We start from the raw sequence: 21,984 nt of genomic DNA, 5'->3' as shown, positions 1-21,984 counted from the left end.
TTAAATTATAATATGTACCATTTTTTTCACAACTTTCAAACGCAGCGGTCGATCGTTATAACTTGTAATCCTATCGAATTTAATTTGTTGTGAGAAAAATGGTTAAAGATTACGTTATAATGGTTAAAGATGAAAAGTTGTCTAATGTTTTTCTTAGGTTTTGTGCACACACATACAGACACATACATACAGACGGACAGACAGACATGTGTTCAATTCGTCGAGCTGAGTCGATTGGTATATAACACTATGGGTCTCCAATGCTTCTATAAAAAGTTTGTTTTCGGAGTGAAAATGATAGCCTTTCGGTACAACTTCGTTATAAGAGAAAGGCAAAAATATCGAAAATTTAAAGCTCTGACTGGTAGGCTCTCACGCTTAAAATTATTTACACAATTTTGTGTTTCATTCACACATAACGGGTCTCTCCTGGAACAACATATATTATGAGTCACCGTGATGTTACTCATATTAGTATAACTGGCAACGATTTTTGCTGAGTTCATTTCACACAGTGATATTGCAGTCAGAATTCGGACATAACCTCAATTATGTGTTTTCAAGCTGAAGTAAATACAAGCCAACTTTTTCCTACTTATTCAGAGGATTTTATAACTGTATCGATGAACAAAACAAAGTTCGATGATTATTTTCGCACATTGCTTATTGCTCCGCCATCGAAACAAAAGGAAAATCCTCCGAAAAAGTTTTGTTCCGTGGGACATATTTCGCACACGTTCGGGACTTTTACAGTTCGAGGCGAACTCATGTACAAATATCATGCGAATTTACTTCTCCACAGCCAGAATTACCAACACTAATGTCACTGTGTAGTATGTGTAAAATAAAAGTGGGTGGTAATCCAGTTGCAGCAAAACTATCACGAACACTTTGAGACGAATACTGCGGAATCACGCACACTTCTATTCCTTTGGAGAACTCAATGTGAGACAGTACACAGAGACTGCTCGTGTTTCACTCAAAATGTCCACGGGAATAACGGGACTGTGGACAATAATTAGCTGATATTAGTAAAGATTAATGTTTGAATGAAAATTCAGTGTTTATTATCGTTTGGGTGCAAAATTTGAGAACTTGTCGCCGGCGACAACTCGCCTACTATTTTCACGTGAAAAGTTTTCACATGAAAATTGCAATCATTATCGTTTGCTTTGGAGAGTATCATCCGAACAAATTAAATTGGGCCGTGATCTACTTAATGGAGTGGCGCTTAAGCGACGTGCTTTTATGCGGATCGCTCCGTGCCGGTAACAAAACGGCTGTTGCGGATCATGTTGAACATAATAAATAATTAAAATAATACAAAACATTTAAATAAAGTTATAAAAAGCAGTGAATACACGGTTTCAGCCACTGTGCGGTACTAGAAAAAATGGTACGTAAATCATTTTTGTTAATTTTTAGATTTTCACAAAAACGGTTTCTATTTGCAAGGATTAAGCGATGGAATAACGAAAAAGTGATTTTTTGCAATTTCTGATCATAACACCTGGTTTACAGTTGGCGTTTGAGTGATAAAACGGCCTGCTTTTCCATACCAATGACATGGGTGCTTTAATGAACATTATGCAACCCAAATGGGTTGCATAATAGTAGTTTGTGCAACTAGTTGCAAAAAGATGATTTTTTCTGCAAGAGTTGTACGTTTATCCAACGAGGCTTGCCGAGTTGGATAAATACTACGAGTGCTGAAAAATCGAGTTTTGCAACGAGTTGCAACACGCCATTTTTTGCAATGACGAAAGGTGAGCTTTGTTATGATAAATCTGTACCAAAATAGTAAAGACCGATTCACTATGATAATTCTTGCCAATAAATAATGTTGCTGCAGATAACAATCAGATTCTATGGTATCATGCCGCATCGAATAGCTCTACAAGCCTTGAAGCGATAGATGAACTTGTCTTTGGAAAATTCTGATGTTATGTCCATCAAACTATTTCACTATTTCGACGCAGAGAATACACTATCTGACCACTTGAAAGCCCTGAGCTTCCCCTCATACAATTCACCCCGGCAGGGCGGCCTAGAGCAGGGTACTTCCACTTCCCTTCGGATTTCGGATGGACAAAATGAGAAAAAGGAAAAAAAAATCAAATTGAAAAAACCTTATATTCTATCTGACCTTCTCTGCTCCTCCTCACTACGGCACTGGTCGACTCACTGCTCTCGTTGGGGCCCCTTCGTCGACGACAGCACGGCAGCAGCAGGCAAACTGGTCTCCGCTTTCTTCCTCTTCTTTCACCTTCTTCCTCTATTCTTCTTCGTCTTCTTCTTCACACGTTCGACTTCTTCTTTCTCTTCTTCCTGCTTTCGGGCTTTAGAGACTGCCTTCGGCAGCCGTCCTTGACTTTTGGCTAGGGGGAAGAGCAAGCTCCTTTATCGGATCCCCCTAGCGACGCTGGTGCACAACACCGAACTGACTACTCGCCGTAGTAGGCCCAGGCAGGTTCCACAGAATTCTGCCCCAGACAGTACGCCCCTTTGCACTGCCTGGCTTCGTCCTTCTTGACTATTAACTGCGGGGGCGAGGAACTCTACTGGCTGAGCCCCCACAGTAAGGACGGCGGGTGTTCTTGGGATCTTTTGCTAGACCGCTGGGAAGCGAAATTTCCTTTGCGTTTAGCTTCCCACTATGGCGGAGATCCAACACCCTTTTGCACTGCACCTTTACAGCACTTAACGTTCCCGAACCACGGAACTTTCGGGGGAACTCCAAATTTTCCACTCCCGACGATGCTGGGAATTAACCATCCAGCCGACGCACGCAACTCAAAAAACCACAATTCGCTTTTTGCGGACTCAAAACCGGCCGATCCACCGAAACGCGTCCTCACTTCGCCGCGGCTCGTAACTTTTCTATTTTTTCACGTCATCGACCAGACCAAAACAAATAATCGCCATCGCTCCTGCCACCGTGCTCGGCTGTTATGCTGATTATGTATGAGCACCGCTTTTAGGCCTACGGAAGGAGCTCTGGCGTCAACTTTATTTAAAAACCTATTTAAACAAGCACTATAACTATGTCTGAAACTTGATTATGCATATGTACAACATGTGATAGATTTAGTTCGGAAAAGGTATTGAAGGGTAACCGCCCCTTCGGTGGGGTTTGATCCCACGACCCCAGTTCGCATGACAGGTGCTTTCCCTACTCGGCTGGTACCTGGTGCTGGGAATTTGGTTTCATCAGTACCCGCTAAGCTGCGGTGGACGACGGAGGTCCTTCGTAGCTTAGTAGGGAAAGCACCTGTCATGCGAACTGGGGTCGTGGGATCAAACCCCACCGAAGGGCGGTTACCCTCAATACCTTTTCCGAACTAAATCTATCACATGTTGTACATATGCATAATCAAGTTTCAGACATAGTAATTAATTTCCACTCCGGGTGGCTTAATACCCGGCATATAGGCAATTAACTTTGAATGTACTGAAGCACTATAATTTAAATTCAACAAAACAAAACCCCATACAAAACAATGTGATCAAAATTTAATTCAAAAACAAACAAATCCACAGTGGTGGTGTATGTTGCCATATCAAAACAAAACAAAAGCATAATGGGTAGCCAGTTAAAACGACAACAAACTACCCAAAATACACTCAGCGACAAGGCTAAACAAAACGGGTTATTTGTAACTCGCAGGTTACACACTATCCCAAGCTAATTCAGCAAAATGTAGTCATGTATGTAACTACTGTTCCGATATTCGATTTTCATTATGGCACCCAAATGAGTGCTATAATGGATATTATGCAACCCATTTGAGTTGCATAATGTTCATTAAAGCACCCATTTTGTTGGTATGGAAAAGTAGGCCGTTTTATCACTAAAAGACGAACTGTAAACCAGGTATTATGATCAGAAATTGCAAAAATCCATTATAGCACTCATTTGGGTGCTATAATGGGAAACCAGCATTAGAACAATTGTTACATGACCACATTTAGCACAATTGGCTTGGGAGAGTGTTCAAATAGTGTATTTATCTTAGTCACGTAATAAATGGAATAATTTTATGGGCGTGATGTCAAATTATCCAAAGGCAGGTTTATCTATCGCTTTATGGTCAGTCGAGCACACGATGGGCACGATAACATATAATTTGTTTGTTTTCTGCAGCAACCAAGATTGATCATGCGAAGTAAATAAAATTGTATCATTTTGGTACAGATTTTTACCATAGCAAAAAAATAGCGCGTGCAACTTATCGCAAAACTCGATTTTCTCAGCACTCGTAGTATTTATCCAACTCGGCAAGCCTCGTTGATAAAAGTACAACTCGTGCTGAAAAAATCATCTTTTTGCAACTAGTTACACAAACTACTATTTGATAACTAAATCTTGAGATATGTCCATTTTAGATTCTGGTATACTGACAAGGTTTAGGGTCATTTGGCCGAATGCCGACTTTCCTGGGCGTGAAAGTAGCTATCATCGTGTTAGCCTCATGATATACGAAAGCAAAAATGGTAACTTGGCTTAGAAACCTAGTGGTCAATAACTGTGGAAGCTCTGGATAACATTAAGCAGCGAGGCGGTATTGTCCCAACTGGGGGATGTAATGCCAATAAGAAGAAGAAGAAGTGTATAAAGTGGACGCCATATACGTACATTTTGCATGCATCAAATGGAGACATGCGTCTATATCGCCTCCATCTTGTGTACTTATACGCAAGCATATGCGACTTTGTGGTGGCTGGAAATTGAGCGTCAAAAAATTGTAAATTTGAATTTACATCCCGTTTCTTTTTTTTTTGAAAATTGCATCTATTGTTAAATTTTGCTAATGTGACATGGCATTGGTTCAATTGTGATTATCACAATATATCATAAAATGGGAACTTTTAAATGAAAACAAATTTTCTTGTCCGAATTGATTTTTTTCAGAGTTTTTTATCCGAAACTAAATCAATGAAGGTCATATTTATTTCAGAATCCAAAGAACCTCAATCTGTTGTGAGAAATCATAACAAAATCAGCGCAAAACGCATTAACATAGTACAGCATGCCGAGCAGTATTGCCGCCAACAAGTTCATTACCTAATATTATTCTTTTGTGGAAATTCGTTAAATGTTCCTCGCAAAGTTCAGGAAAAATTCTAAGAAAATCATGAAAAATTTTCGGGAATCGAATGCAACAAAAAATACGATGCCTATTCATGCTACCGGGCACGTGACGCCGAGAATGCCCCCACCGAGCTGAATTCCGACAAATGCCACCACTGACGATATTCGGATCGGCAAACACCTCTGCGAGCATGTCGGTTGAAACGATTTAATAGAAATATTCCTGAAAGTTTATCAAGCTAAGTCAGAGGTCCTATGTTGAACTGCGTATTCAATATCAATTCATAAGATATCTTTAACATTTGTTTTTCACTGTACACTTATAAATTAGAACGCATTGCGAGCTGTAAAAACAAAAACTCCAAGGGGACAGCCCTCGGATCAAACTGTGGACGTATGACTATGTAAATAAATATAGCCCGTTGCTTCGTTAATTCCGATAAATTTTCAATCGATTGAGGAAAAAAATGTGAAAATCCATTGAAAGATGATCGACTTTTTAGCCTCCAAAACGTCTAATTTTTCCCAAGTTTTGACATGTACCCCTATATATGTATCGAAAAAAAAAAATATTTAGTTCTACGTCATAAAAGAACAAATGAGTTTCTTATTACATAGATAGAACTTGAATTTCAAGCTCAAGAACACAAACATTTCCGAAATCAATTGATAGAAAGCTTCGTTAAGAGTCGTATCCGTTAAATCTTACACCACCTTCGTTGGAACAAAGCGCAGTTCCGACTCATTCCTCCGTCTATTTATAGATGCTATATTTTACTGCTACTCCCGTTAATACTGAGGAAGAAAAATCGGGCTTGTAGCAAATAGATTAGGTTCCTAATAATAATGCCACACTAAGCTATCGCTTTCAATAAGCACTTTCGTACCAGTCAGCAGAAGATTCTGCACCGACGAGCAATGCTTCATTCTCTAAATGATTCAATTTTATAGATCTCCCGCTGTAATGACCGCATCCGAGCAGCCAATCCAATGATCTGGGAAAAATCCCGTCCTACGAACGCCGCAGCAGCCCGGCAGTCATCATTCATCGTGGCCATACTTAAGCACCCGAAAGTCCCCGTTAAGCAGCGAACCATTCATTCCCCAAATCCATTCTCTCGACATTGTTATCTCATCCGAGAAGCCAACAAAGCAAATTCCGCCCTACCACGGCTTCAAAGGAATATGACTGGTTTTCTTCGGTCGCCGCGACTACTGGCCACTGCGGCATGTATTCCAGCTGGGGATAACCATTGGCATATCTAGTTTCTGCTGCTTATGTTTGAGGTCAAGAGAAGAGGGGCTGCCTTTAAACGCCTGTCATTATTATAACAATTCATCCAATGGAAATGGCAAATGGAAGTTTATGACAACCTGAATCTAGATTGAAGATTGAAGTATTCGCCCTAAGAAAAGCAAAGCAAATGAAGAATAGGCTCGTTTCCATTTTTTTTTAATTCCGTTTAACAGTCAATATACACCTTAGAAGAGAAGGTCAATTAATTTGGACCTCCCACGGCCAAAAGTAGCAGATGTTAAAAATTCAAATGGATCAGAAAAGGCCATTGAGTGGTATCAGCAAAAATAGTCATACTCGATGACGGTGTCAATGGATCAAATGGGAATGAGATAATCTTACACCCCCCTCCTTCTCCGCCAAGGAGTTTCACCCAATTGACGATAATTATTCATGAAACTCAAAACAGTTTGATATGTGTTTTGATATCTCCCCTTCTGATACAACAGCAGAAAGTAATTGAGTGCTCAATTGGTTCGTGGGTTGTTTGTAGCACTACTAAACTCATGCTTGATCCAGGGAAATGAAACTCAATCAAATAATCTCTTGAAAAACAAATTTTTGCCATTTTACTAAATGCTTTCTAAAAACATTTCTAATTTAGGTCCGCATCGGCGTCACATTTCCATCAACATTTTGACCTTTCATTTTCAATTATTCTAACACCACCCTATTTTTTTTACGATTTGTCGTGATTTTTGTGTGATTATCTAATTTCTTCACTAAAACCTAAGGCCAAAATCAATACAAAGCAATCTTGTGGAAAAGAGATAAGAGTAACTACTTTCTAGCCACTCCTTCTCACTACGCTGCTGGTCCTCACATCAAAACCAACCTTCGTCATCCGTCGTCGGTCGGCGCTGCTGTCGCTGGAGTCACTAATCCTATTAGGATTATCACTTGCTCGACCAACGGCATCTTGATTTACTGTCACATTTTTCGCCAACAGTCCCCTAATAGGTAGACAGTGCGGCGGGTGCACCCAAATGGAAAGAATCAAAACTCGTCGGCTAGTTCGCTTCGTCATGGAATACTTCGAGCGCGGCGCGGGCAGGGTAATTCCGATCCACAATCTCACGCTTTTCCGACTCTTTAGGTGGGCCGAGATATCTGGATTCCATTAGAGATTACACCCACGGCTGGCCGATGATGCTTCTACGCAGACAAGGGTCGAGTGCTTTTCCTTGCGGGAGAACGATTGATTGGGCGACACAATGCCAATGGGGACATCATGTTGGGATGATTGGACAGGAGGTTTGTCACTTGAGTGGATGAATGGACTGGAAAAGGTACGAAAAAGCGATCATAAATTTGCGGGGTAGAAACGCAACATGGGACAAGGAATTACCGACTGTGACTAATGACTGAAGTCGATCACAAAGCATTAAGTGATTCGTTGCTAAGAAGCTGTTATGTTATGGGATGTTGGTTCTTTTGACCATATAACGGCAATTAATAAGATAATACGCAATACTATTAAGCTTACCTTTTCCCAAACAGATAATATTTTGTAATTTTATATGTACTGGAGCAACATTCAGTTGAACTTGATGTCACTTAATTTGGAATCTTAAGCCTAACAGAGATATTTATTGCAGATGAATCACTTTTCTAAAATCCACCTTTGCATCGATCGGACGTTTTTTCGAACGCGAATGAATTTTTTTTTCAATTTTTTTATCACCCCAAAAATCACCAGATGGGTGATAAAAACGGGATATTACAGTATCTCCAAATGTTATACCTATACAGTAGAGTGATTCAAATTTTGACTTTTTCGCTCCCCTATTCACCCCCTATAACGGTTGTTTATGTCATTAATATGTCATCCACAGGTCTATTAAAGACCTTTCAAATTTTTATTTTGATGCAATTTGATTGTGCACGCGTCATTTGAATATCGTGAAGGAAATTGCTATAGAAATCGCCACTTATGTGAAAGAACGTTCGGTGATGTGGCCCATACGTTTTACTATACCAGTGAAGGTCATAATTATCTCAGAATCCAAAGAACCTCAATTTGTTGTGAGAAATCAAAACAAAATCAGCGCAAAACGCATTAACATAGTACAGCATGCCGAGCAGTATTGCAGCCAACAAGTTCATTACCTAATATTATTCTTTTGTGGAAATTCGTTGAATGTTCCTTCCAAAGTTCAGGAAAAATTCCAAGAAAAACATGAAAAATTTTCGGGAATCAAATGCAACAAAAAATACGATGCCTATTCATGCTACCGGCGGCGTGACGCCGAGAACGCCCTCACCGAGCTGAATTCCGACAAATGCCACCACTGACGATATTCGGATCGGCGTTTTTTACGTTTTTTAAATAAAATAAATAAATCAGCTTCATATAATACTTCTTAAGCTGAAAGTCAGTTGTTGTTGCGAAGCGATCAGCCTTTTGTAAGCGAGGTTATGAAGAAAACAAAAATGGTCATTATTGATATTGGCAAGGGGCAACTAACTCTAAACTTTTGGCAGTATCCAGAAATACTAATAAATACTAGCGAAAAACTACGTTGTATCTACGGTAAATTGATCGAAGAGCCCTGGTTGAGAAAGCATGAAACACAACGTCACCCAGTCGATACAGTTCACCCAGTTTTAGGCAACACATGATTTCAGTCTCCTTTAAATTCTTAAAAAATCACTGAACAACTATTTCTATTACTATTACTTTTTGAGCAAACTTTAGGGTCCATGTTTTGGCTTGATGGCATTGGAATTATAAAATGCGGTTTGAAAGTTTTCTAGAATCTGTAGAAGGTAGAAATCAGGTGTTTCTAATACGGGAGAGCACTGTGTTTCATCAACTAACTGACAAACGCCATAACAACCGAACTAGCAACCGTTTCTTTGTTTGACGAAAATCATGGATACTAGAAATATCACGAAGTACTATTGCTAGACAATGAATAATATTATAGCAAAGTTTAGAGTTACTTGCCCCTTGGATATTGGTGTTATTCTTTTATGTGTTAAATTTAATTTCCCCCGATTCAGTATTTTTGTAATAACTTTTCATGCCAGCATTAACCGATTCAATACGGATTTTATGAAAAATATATAAAGCTTTTTAGTGGAATGTATTCAACCGTCTAAGACGAATTAAGCACTCTCCAGAGACTCCAGCGGAGACTGCACAGGAAAAAACTGAACAACTTGCGAGTGAAATCAGCAGAGGAAATCCGTACTGACAAACCCACCGTACAGATCATCGAAGGATTCGTTGTGAACCGTTCGACACAGCAGTTTACGGAGGAACAACTAGCTCACCTCAACAAGGGACTGGGGTATGCGATCACACAGAAATCAGACGTGGAACAGATCATCGTGGACATGGAGACAGCGATTTCCCGAAACATCGAGCAACAGGATCAAAATACAGCGAGGAACATCGTGGCAGACGCCATCAAAGAAGGGCGGCACGGGTAGGGATGAATCGATACAAGTAAATACGAGTAAATACTCGATACTTCTGATTCGATACCAAGTACTTTTGGAATCGATACTTTCATACCGATACCAAGTAAGTATCGAATTGAAGTAGTTGAATCAATTGAGTACTCCATTCAAAATCTATTAAATATTATAAACTTAAATAGAAACACTCATATTTTTTCGTAAAAATCTTTTGAATGCTAGTATTTAAATCGCATAAATACGTTCAAGTATTTATTTTTTGCTACGAACATTATTTTAAGCTTTTAGTGGAATATTTACTTGTCTTAAGACGAGTTTGTACTATTCCATTTAATTCCACTACTTTATTGTACCTAAGTCGAGTCAAGTACGAGACACTGAAGACGGCCCGACTGTTGAGGTCGAAATACGTATCTGTCAAAGATACAATAAAGTAGTGGAGTCGAATGAAATAGTACTCGTCTTATGACAAGTATTTTTTGCTGCTTAGCACTTATTTGTGACCGATCCAGAATTTCCTCAAAGTCGACAATAAATTACTCAAATATCTTGGGTACTATTGGATCTGTACTAATATTTGCAGCTGTTTTCTAATTATTCAGAATTTTACGTCTATATGAACATGAATTAAAAAATACGGCAACTATAAATATAATGATTTAAATAACAATTCGCTTACATCTAAAATGTGTTCGCTTTTTACACACTATCGAGATAAGTTAATTGTAAAATCGATGGACAAATAGTAATGGAAAGTGCTTAAACCTTTCACTATTCAGTGTTTCATTCAACATAAATTATGAATGACTACTTGTGAGTGACAAAATAAATTTACTTCGAATTGATGAGTACTCATGTGATACAAGTAGGTATCGATATTTTTAATTCGATACCTTTGTGGTATCGATACTTTTATTCGATACTACTTGAAAGTAAAAGTATCGATACCTTAGTGGTATCGTTTCATCCCTAGGCACGGGACAACGAGCCATGACGAAAGGCGGATTCTAAAGGAGCTTAATGGCCTACTATTCAGATTACGCCATTAATGACATAATAATTGGCGTTTCAGGGTAAATACGCTTTATGATGTCATTATTTACGTAATATTCCATACATTTTGCGCTGTCAAAAGACACCCACTAAAAAGAATTTATTACGAACAATTATTACGAGAGAGCTTTCGTTCTAACTGGAATGCAGGGAGAAATTCAACAAAACAAAACTGACAAGCGTCACGCTCTCTTTGCCAGAGAGAAAATTCTCTCTGTTTTCATTTCGTTTCGTAGTTGACAGTCATGCTCTTTCTGTCGCAGCAGGGTCGAATGCATGTTAGATGGAAATCTTCTGAGCGCTGAAGAATAACTCGGATTGTGATGGTTTTGTGGAAAGCATTTCATATGATGAAAAATAATGATGATAATTATTTATTCTCCACTTATTCAACATGAATTGTTTAAAAAACAGATGCTCTCTAGAATTAACATGAAGTATTTAACTTAAACCTAGATTTAATAGAACAAATCGAATAAATTTTCAAAGTTCAAGGGCCAATGCGGAAGACAATTTAAAACGTAGGAATGGTTGTAAAACGAATATATTTGATGAATAAACATGATTTCATAAATTGTTTCAATTCTGCTCCTTGAATGGCTTAATATACTTTGGATTTCAACATTTTTCACGTGGAACAACTGTACGATTTGAATTGGATGAATATATAAAGTAGAATAACCTTAAATAAAACATGGATTGGTAATGCATTAATTCATCCAAAATCCAGTTTAAATTATATCACATTCACACGATTCGATTTTGTTAGAAGCTGTATCATTGATTGTCGAGTAGAACGCAATGGTTCAGTTTCCATTTTTGAAAAAAAAATTAAATTGCTGAGTTGCCCTTCATACATGGAGATACTGGTGGAAATACATTTTAGTTCGATAATATTTCTTGAAAATTGGTCCAATCGTCCTTTTTTATTTATTTGTGAGAATTCCCAAAAGTATCTAAATTTTTCTATCAAATCTCCGTTCGATCATAGTACAGAATCAAAATACTTTTTAAACTTAAAAATAAATTGAGGAATAGTCTGATTCCCCGAATAACGGCGCACCCAACTAATGAATGTAGCTTCGCTCATTATCCTTAATGAGAGCTTCAAATATTCTTCGAAAATCCCTTTTCATATTTTTTTTTATATTTTTTTTTCGTAGAAACTTTGTTCAGAAAAAAATGTTTGATTGTCGCCACACAATTGCTTGATTTCGCAAATTAAATTTTAAAACTCTCCTTGAGTTCAACCCTGTATTAGCGTGCAAATGAGGAAACATGGAAACGTCAAGATATATTATCTTGCTGCATATATTAACACCTCGTAATAATTGGATACCCTCTCACTTAACAAACTCATAAATAGCCCAATCTGAATAGGCTGTAAGGAAAAACCAGTATACTACGTAAAAGCCGATAAGGGAAATGCAGTAATGGTAATGGATAAAGAGGACTACGACGAATAGATGACGACGAAAATCAACGGAGGACCTTATAGACATTTGAGAGTGGATCCGCTACCAGGATTAATACGACTCACGGACAAAACAATAAAGGAGTGTAAGGCGATCATCGGAGAAGCCCGAGTAAAGACAGTAAACCCGGTTCTACCTAGATTTAAAGGACTACAAAAAATCCATAAACCCGGCAAGGAGATGCGAGAGATAGTTTCATCAGTGGGTTCCCCTACCCAAAACATAGCCAAATGGTTGGTAAAGGAGTTCCAAAGTATTCCGAAACCATTCCCCAGCAGGTCAGTCATCAACACCCAGGAGTTCGCCCAGAAGCTGTTGGAATCAGGACACATCGAAGAAGAGGACATAATGGTATCATTCGACGTAGCGGCATTGTTCCCTAGCGTTCCAGTGAAAGATGCTCTGAATCTTCTAGAGGATTGGCTGCTAACACAAAGGATGGAAAGAACATGGCGAGGAAAGGTGAAGATGTACCTAAATCTGGCAAGGCTAAGCATGACGGAGAACTACTTCACATTTCGTGGCAACTACTACAAACAGACGAAAGGAGCACCGATGGGAAATCCGCTATCACCGTTTTTGTGCGAACTGTTTATGGCGAATCTGGAGAACAACCTACAAGAACAAGGAATACTACCCCAGAAGTGGTGGAGATACGTCGACGACATTTTCAGCATCATCAACCGAAAGGATCTACCCAGGATTTTGGAAGCAATAAACAACGTGCATAAGGACATCAAATTTACCTTCGAAGAGGAAAAAGAAGGTAAACTACCTTTCTTGGATCTACTAGTCATCAGGGAAGCAAATACAACATTGAGCCTCGAAATCTACAGGAAGCCCACGAACACCATGAGAGTCATCCCATATACATCGAACCATTCGTACCAACATAAAATGGCAGCATTTCATCATATGATCCACAGGATGCAGACAATACCCCTGAGCGAAGAAGGAAAAACGAAGGAACTACAATACATCTTGGAAACAGCGAAGATCAACGGATACCAGGAGAGGACTATACGAGCGATCATCAACAAGAAGGAAAGGACCCTACGACGAAATGGACATACAACGCTGACACCGATCGAGGAGCCGCTGAAAAGAGTTTCGGTTTACGGTTCCAATTACGGCATCAAATATTAAAATCTTAAGAAATGTCTCTTCCCCATGGAAACTCGATGTAGCTGAGAGTTTGGAAATCCACCGACAGGTACAAACAGCGCTGTTGAATAAGGATCAGGGAAATGGCAGCTCTTGGCTCTTCAAGTTTCTACCTAAGCAATAAAGTAATTTACTGTATAGGTAAATAAAGTAGACAAATATATTAAGCTCTTTAATAAAGTAGGCAAATAAGATTAGATTAGGTACCTGGCGTAGTATAAATAGTGTAAGTTGCGATTGTTTTCTTCAAGTCGAGTCAAGTACGAGACACTAAAGACGACCACACAGTTGTGGTCGAAATACGTATCTGCAAAGATAACGAAAATTAACTAGTGGAATTAAATGGAGAGTACTTAATTCGTCTTAGACGGTTGACGGATTTTATGTTCATCGTATTTCAACATAAATTTTGGACATACTGCTTCAAAAACGGATGCAAACTAAAAAAGTAGAAATATGGGGGCAAATTTTTTTTTATATCTTTTAGGGCTTCCAAACCCTTCTTGAGTACAGAACTTGATGATCTACATAAACAACAAAGCGTTTTACGGGGCCTCAATCCTAATATGAAGTTGACAATGGTACTTGAGTTACAATTAAACTATTTTTATCAAATCGCAGTGTTACCAGAACATCAACGGTACTCCAAACTATTCTTGATTTCAGATCTTGGAGGTCTTCAAGACCAACCGAGTGATTGATAGGTTCCTCATCTTGTGTGTTAGTTGTAGATCATTACATCAGTATTTAAAAAAATCAACATTCTCAGAATAGCTATGGTACTCCAAACCGTTCTTGAGATCAGACCTTGGAGGTCAACAACACCAACAGAGTGATTCATATGGTCCTGAGCTTGTGTGACTGTTGGTGCAACCCCACGGGACATCATTATACCAGTATACACAAATCACAATATTCTCAGAGTTCCTGTGGTACTCCAAATCATTCTTGAGTTCAGATATTGGAGGTCTACAAGACCAACCGGGTGATTCATAGGTTCTCGAGCTTGTGTGTTAGTTGGAGAAGCCCCTTTGGGACATCATTACATCAGTATATAAGAAATACAACATTCCCTGGATAGCTACGGTACTCCAAACCATTCTTGAGTTTAGATATTGGAGGTCTACCACACCAACAGAGTGATTCATAGGGTCCTGAGCTTGTGTGATAGTTGGAGCAACCCCACGGGACATCATTATACCAATATACACAAATCACAACATTCTCAGAATTCCTGCGGTACGCCAAACCATTCTTGAGTTCAGATATTGGAGGTCTACAACACCAACCGAGTGATTGATAGGTTCCTCAGCTTGTGTGTTAGTTGTATAAACCCCATGGGACATCATTACATCAGTATTTAAAAAAATCATCATTCTCAGAATAGCTATGGTACTCCAAACCGTTCTTGAGATCAGATCTTGGAGGTGTACAAGATCAACAGAGTAATTCAAAAGATTCCCGAGCTTGTGTGTTAGTTGAAGAAGCCCCACGGGACATCATTACATCAGTATATAAAAAATTCAACATTCCCTGGATAGCTACGGTACTCCAAACTATTCTTGAGTCCAGATATCCGAGGTCTACAACACCAAGGACATAGAGTCTTGAGCTTGTATGATAGTTGGAGCAACCCCAGGGGACATCATTGCACCAGTATACACAAATTACAACATTCTCAAAGTTCCTGCGGTACGCCAAATCATTCTTGAGTTCAGATATTGGAGGTCTACAAGATCAACAGGGTGATTCATAGGTTTCCGAGCTTGTGTGTTAGTTGATGAAGTCCAATTTGACATCATTACAATTGTAGTATATACATAATAAAACATACCCGGAATACCCACGATACGCCAAATCATTCTTGAGTTCAGATATTGGAGGTCTACAAGATCAACAGGGTGATTCATAGGGCTTTTCATGAGCTTGTGAGTTAGTTGGTGAGGCCCCACGGGATATCATCATACCAGTATATACAAATCATAACATTCCCAGAATATCTACGATACCATAAATGAGCTATTCCAACTCATAAAAATACCTGTCATAAGACGAGTTTATACAATCCCATTGAATTCCACCACTTAATTGTATCTTGACAGATACGTATTTCGACCTCAACAGTAAGGCCGTCTTCAGTGTCTCGTACTTGACTCGAAGTCGAGTGTTTCCAAAATAATGTACCACAAATATCCAAACCAGACAGTTATTGTAAGACCAAACATTAGACAAGGAACAAGCATAATATTTTTCCTATGATGAAGACACCAACTCCGTGTCCAAATGTTGGACAAATATAAATCTTGTTTTAATCCTCAAAGACTGCGTAGCCGTTTTAAGTTAAAATAACAATAAACAGCCGATCATTCGAAAGTAGGTATTAAACAAATTCTGTAATGTGTCTGTAATGGTATTTTGAAGTCCCGTGGAGCTATTCCAACTCATAAAAAAAGTTGAGACATCAAAGATCTTCATGTTGATTGATTTAAACATTAAGATCTGTACTCAAGGATAGTTTGGAATGTCGTATATATTGATCGAGTTCTGTGGTGTGTCTGTAATGGTGTTACGAGGTACCTTGAAGCTATTCCAACTCATAGAACTAGTAAGAACATCGAAGATCTTCATGTTGATCGATTTGAATATTAAGATCTGAATTCAAGGACGGTTTGGAGTATCGTAGATATTGAAAAAGATCTGTTATACCGCTGGGCAGGCGCAGAATTTCATCATTGAGCATTTCAATTTCAATTTTTAACAAGAATATGTTAAAGTATGGTGTTGATTAACATGAACATCAAAATTACAACTCAAGGATAGTTTGGATGCTCTAGATCATCGTAGTGCCCGTAACCTGACCTGTGCAATATTTTTCCTGGGTGGAGCAGTTAATTTTGAACATTTTTGCTGAGGAAAGCAAGGCTCTATCTCTTAAAACTGATTTTTGACAGCTGATTTTCGTCTTGGGTCATATATAGGGTGGTCTAACCGGTAGTACCGAAACCGGTAATACCGGTATTACCGGCCAGTTTTGAATACCGAAAATACCGGTTTTAGAGACGGAAAATACCGGTATTTTCGGTAAGGTACACTGGGGGAAGTGGAAAAAGGGGGTAAGTGTAAAAATCGACTCGAAAAATTGGAATTGTACATACTTTACAGTTTTTACCACATCATAGCATCATGCAATGTTATACTTTGATGCTCACACTAATACTATGTTGAAATTTGTATAATACATACACTAACACGGTTAACGCTTGAACTGTAATTTTAGGTTTCGCGAAAAATTGATATTTGCATTCATAAAATCAATTCTTATTTGCACCAATTGTTCTTTTTACAAGTGAATTTATATCACAGGTGACCATTACAATACAATTAAACTAATCCCATTCAATTGGTAGTGGTTTGTACCAAGAAAGCAAATAATTCAAAGATTTTACACTTACCCCAGGTATCAAACACTGTGGGGAAAGTGGATAATGTTCTAATCACGCAATTTTTTCTTCCTTCCAGGGTTTATTTCGATAGCTGTGAATCTTAATATGTTCCTTCTTTGTTATCATTGTGATTCCAGTGGTGATTGGACTCATATAAATGAGATAATGCCTGATTAATCCACCTATCGGTACTGATGCCTTTCACATGTTTTCCATATGAAAAAAATATATAAGAAAGTTAAAAATAGCACTGATAGGTAAATATATTGTATAATTCACATTAATTTTTATTCCTAACAAGTTTCGCCGTTGAATGCAATGTTTTTTGCGAACAAATCGGTTAAGGACAAGTGCTTAAGAATAGCTGATAATTTTGTATGTGCTTTGCGAACACACATACATACAAATACGCACATACAGACATCATCTCAATTCGTTAAACTAAGTTGATTAGTTTATAACCCTGTAAGTCCCATTTTTCCTTTAAAATGTTCATCTTTGGGGCGAACATATAGACTTTACGTACACTTAGTGTCCGAGAAGGCAAAACCAGCCCTCTTCTAGCTATTACGAGAATTCCTTGAGGATCTATTCCGTTAAGGTAAAGAAAATGTTCCACAAAAGATACTCAGGGCAATTATCGTATTGATTTTAGTTATATGTAACTACTCATCACTATTGAAGGTCAAGGCAACATGGGTTTTCCACTTACCCCATCCCACTAGGGTAAGTGGAAAAATAACTCCTAATTTTAAAATCTATTTCCATAAGTTCCATGCGACCAAAATGGTATGAATTACCGCACAGTTGGTGCAAAATTGACTGTTTTTGATAGCCCATTTTGATTGAACGCATTTAAATCATTTAAACTGGTTTTACACTAATTCAAACATGCACTATCGATTTTTCCTTTTCCACTTCCCCCAGTGTACCTTATTTCAAATTTCGCTGTCAGAATAAAAAATCCCGAATAGTTTTCACCTACATATATCAGCTAAACTTCATGTAATCGCATATCTATCCCATATAAATAGGAAATCCAGCATAGGTGGGAGAGATATTCAGCTACAAGCATTAAAGACTCATTGTGCAAAAAATACAACAATTCAATGCGCGCATGATTGAACCTTTGCCTAAGTAAGCATCATTGACAAAATTCACCTACAGCAAAAATCGATCATCATCGTCACTAATCATACATGTTGCTTCATTCTCTTAGCCATGTGTCAAACAGCCAATGACTTTTTTCTTCAATGAACATTGTTGACATCGTCAAGAATTTTCTAGCAATAAATGAAATTGTGAAAAAGGTACGTGCCTTAGTAGTTTTTTTTTATCTTTATCAAAGTGATTTTTACATTTCTTATTACAAGAGTTCATCACTGAGCCATAGTAGTGTTTCTCAGAAAAACGTGAAAAACGATTTGCTGCAAAAATATGTCCGTTCTGAATTCGGAAAATAATTCAAATTAGTGGTTGATCCCAAAGCACGCTGGAATAGTATGTTATCTATGCTCAAACGGATCTATGAGTTGAAGCTTTAATCTGAATTAAACTACAGTGATGATTTTTTGGCGGTTGGGGAAAAAATTTAAACCCTCGAAACTGTTCGAACTGCTGTGGAACTTACTCTGCCGTGAGTTCTGCACGATATTTTTGCTTTTTTGGATAATTCTGCCGTAAAGCAATTGATCTGAAACGATTTTCTTCAAGACATCTAAGGCTACTTTGATTAAGAAAGCGGACAATATATTGAAGCGTCTAATCATTCCTGATATGATCGTTGAATTTTTTTTTATTGTCTTTATTAATGAGGTTTTCGGCCCTTGACCGTCGTTGAAACTGAGATAACGAACCATTCTTGAAGATCGGTCCGAAGAAGATGCCTCTGAAAGGATTAAGGGTAAGTATTCCACACTTTTTGACGGCTTTGGAACCATTCGTCTAACTTCGGTTGAACTAAAGGAGGGATTCTCAGTAGTTGGCAACATTGCCAACAAAATCCAATGCAGATTGGGAGATGTATGTTAATTATAAACCAATTAATTACCTAAGTTCCGCTTTGCCCAGCTCAACAAACAATGATTTTAACATTCGAAGTTTTTCAACAAATATTGCTTTTCATTCAAAAGTCCAAATCGAAAGTTTTTCATTTAAAACCTGAAATTTTCACAAAAACCGGTATTTTACCGGTATTACCGGTATTGACTCTACCAAATACCGAATACCGGTATTTGTCAAAAATGACCAATACCGACCACCCTAGTCATATATGACCCATTCGTATTGAATCGGTATTGTTTCGCAACAGAGACGCCCTGTTCTCTTACTACTTACTATTGGGAATGTATTCATGTATTTTTAGAGCTTGTTGGGTACAGTTGCGGATCGGTTTTCCACAAAAGTTACTGTTTTCATATTAATTTTCAAACAAACTTCAAACAGCATATGCTCAGTCAAATTACTTCCAAATTAGCTAATAATTTGGAACGATAATTTTAATAGCAAAAGTCAACGTTTAAGGATAGGGGGGCGAAAAAGTCAAAATTTGAATCACTCTACTGAACATCAGAGTGCTATAAATTTTACTCGTGCTAATGAATCAATTTCTTGTTAGAACTCAAATTAGAATAAACAAAGAGGTGTGTTTTTATAACGTTTCTTTCGTCGCTTATAAATTATATGTATGTTATTAAATCATTGATTTTTCGCGAGTTATCGTATTTTTTTACGATTGGCATAGATAAAACAAAATTATATTCCGTAAAGCTTTACTCATTACTTTCAAACTTCAAATTTGGTTTCAAGTCTCAAAAAGGCGTTAGCTAGTTTTGTAGATGATCCATAAACTAAAAATCTACACTTTTCTTGAAGAATTAAGAGCAAAATAACTCTTAGGAACAGTGTTCTTAAAAAGGAGGATTAATGAAGAATACGGCACAAAATCGTGTCTGTGCATTTCCAAATACAGTCTTCCTGTTATGGCAGAAGATTAAGTAAAAAGTGAGCAAAAATCCTCTGCCTAAATCCCTGCCACAAGCACGAAATTTCCTGTTTCCAAGTCCTGCCAACTCCCCCACGGCGGAACACAGTCATGATTTAAAATTCCTCCCCTCCGAAAACAACCGCTTCCTTCCGTTATCGAGGGTCCGTGTCGTGTTTAACAACGCTAATTAATGCTTCCGGTCGGTGTTAGGTCCGCCGGGAAAAGTTGTCGTAAAATGCGAGGGCTGGACAATAATACCAAATCAACTTCCTTCGAGGCAACACCTGTCTCTCATTTGCGTGGTCGTATAAAAAAAATTAACAAAGGCGCACTCACCCGTGATGAAATGAGGTGTTTATGGTCGGTATTCAGAAGCAACCCGAAGAATGTTATCACACAAAGGAGAATGATTGAAAACGCCTCCAGAATTTTTGAAGCCAATTTACATCATGCAGAAAGAGGCTCGATTAATATCCCAGAAGTAAAATGTCGTACATGTAGCCAAACTGGTTCCCAAATTAGCTAAATTTGTTGACAGAAGTTGTGGAATAACAGCCGCCAATAGAAGAAAGAAAAGCTATAATTTAACGCAATTGGAACATAATAATTTTGTGAAGCAAAATGCTTCACGAGTCGCGATACGCGGCAAACTGACAATGCACCACGCGGCTCCACACTTTATCTGCGTGTACATACAAAGTTCTCCAAGAAACATACCCGTTATTGTATTGCTTAAATTGTAAATAGTATTCAGCTGTTGATTAAAACTTGTTAATGAACAAGTGAAAATGTGCTTTAAAAAATACTAGATAGTCGACTTTAACTAGATACGAAAAGAGCGTTCGTATATCAACAACGTTTGTAAAATGGATAATTTTGGTTAAATTTGTGTCATGCTGAAATGAAAACTCAAAAAAATGAGAAAACAAAACAAATTGCGCTCCAGTTTTTCGTTTTGGATTGTTATTAACCCTACTTTCACTACCGGTGCGGATATTGTTTCATGCGCTTTGCTGACTGATACATTCTGCCTATCAAATCTGCCGAGCTGTTTGAGCGAGATTTTGGCTTCAATTTCCTCTTTCGCTCCCTCAGTGGAGCTTTGGGTTGGATGATTTTCAATGGAAGCGGAAAATGAAACGAGCCACCGGTGGAATAAGATATTAATCCTTTCCGAGAATGTATCAATTTAGACAGCGCGTGGCTACGTTCGTCAACTGAACTGAACTGAGGTATTGTTTCGCCAACCCATTAATTCAAGACGTTTCGTGAAGGTTGCCATAGTCTCTCGAATTCAGGAAATCTGTGCGCATATAGAACTTACCTTCAGTGACCAGTCGTCTAACGCGGGGTTATGCACACTTTGGTACCGCTGATCGGAGGTGTAGGTGGCTTTGCCTACCGTCAGCAAGTGAAGATCTCGATGCCGTATCCACGAAACCTGTAATGAGAAAGGTCATGAGTAGATTCAATTTCTCTAAACACTGTTCTACTTAATTAACTTGTATTAGAACTCTTAATATTTTCTTATCACATGTGCATTAGACAATCCGAAGTAATCATTAGCACTTATTTCGCCACACCGCCAAATAGGGTTAATATACGGCTACATAAAAAGTTATAAACATTTAAAGTAACAGTTTATGGCCGATTTGGCGAACTATATTGTTTATTGGGTACTTTATTGATTTGTTTTTTAAATCTTTATTACCGTGATTTTTTATGTACAAGAATTTCATCACTGGTTACTTATATGTTCTTCATTCTTCGGATACATAATCACTCACATAAAACCAGGAATCGGACACATGGCCGGAGTGTTGCTAAAACGCACCAAGCACCAATAAAAAATGTCCCCATTTTGCCCAAGTTTACGTGGAGCAGATTCATTTGATCTCAAATTGTAAATTCCAGTTCGAGACAGCAGCACGATCGGTCGTGCGTTTTGCTCGCGCATTATTTTCAAGTTTTCATCGTTTCATCGTTCATCGTCTGTTTTTTCGTGTTCGCCTCGTCGGTATTTCCTCCCGGGCCAATCATGGGAGACG

General features: G+C 38.2%; 1 protein-coding gene across 1 annotated transcript in view; it reads right to left on the bottom strand.

The window, feature by feature from the left end:
- LOC134203853 (uncharacterized) overlaps positions 1-21,984 on the bottom strand; it is a gene marked incomplete at its 3' end in the record, with an annotated part of 245,986 nt that overhangs the window by 21,385 nt on the left and 202,617 nt on the right. The window contains exon 4 of the mRNA XM_062678692.1: positions 21,261-21,377. Coding sequence (XP_062534676.1) covers positions 21,261-21,377 — 117 coding nt within the window. The remainder of the gene's footprint in view (positions 1-21,260; positions 21,378-21,984) is intronic.

Source organism: Armigeres subalbatus, unplaced genomic scaffold, assembly GCF_024139115.2.
Source record: "Armigeres subalbatus isolate Guangzhou_Male unplaced genomic scaffold, GZ_Asu_2 Contig264, whole genome shotgun sequence".
Lineage (NCBI taxonomy): Eukaryota > Metazoa > Arthropoda > Insecta > Diptera > Culicidae > Armigeres > Armigeres subalbatus.
This window is presented reverse-complemented; position numbering and strand designations above follow the sequence as displayed.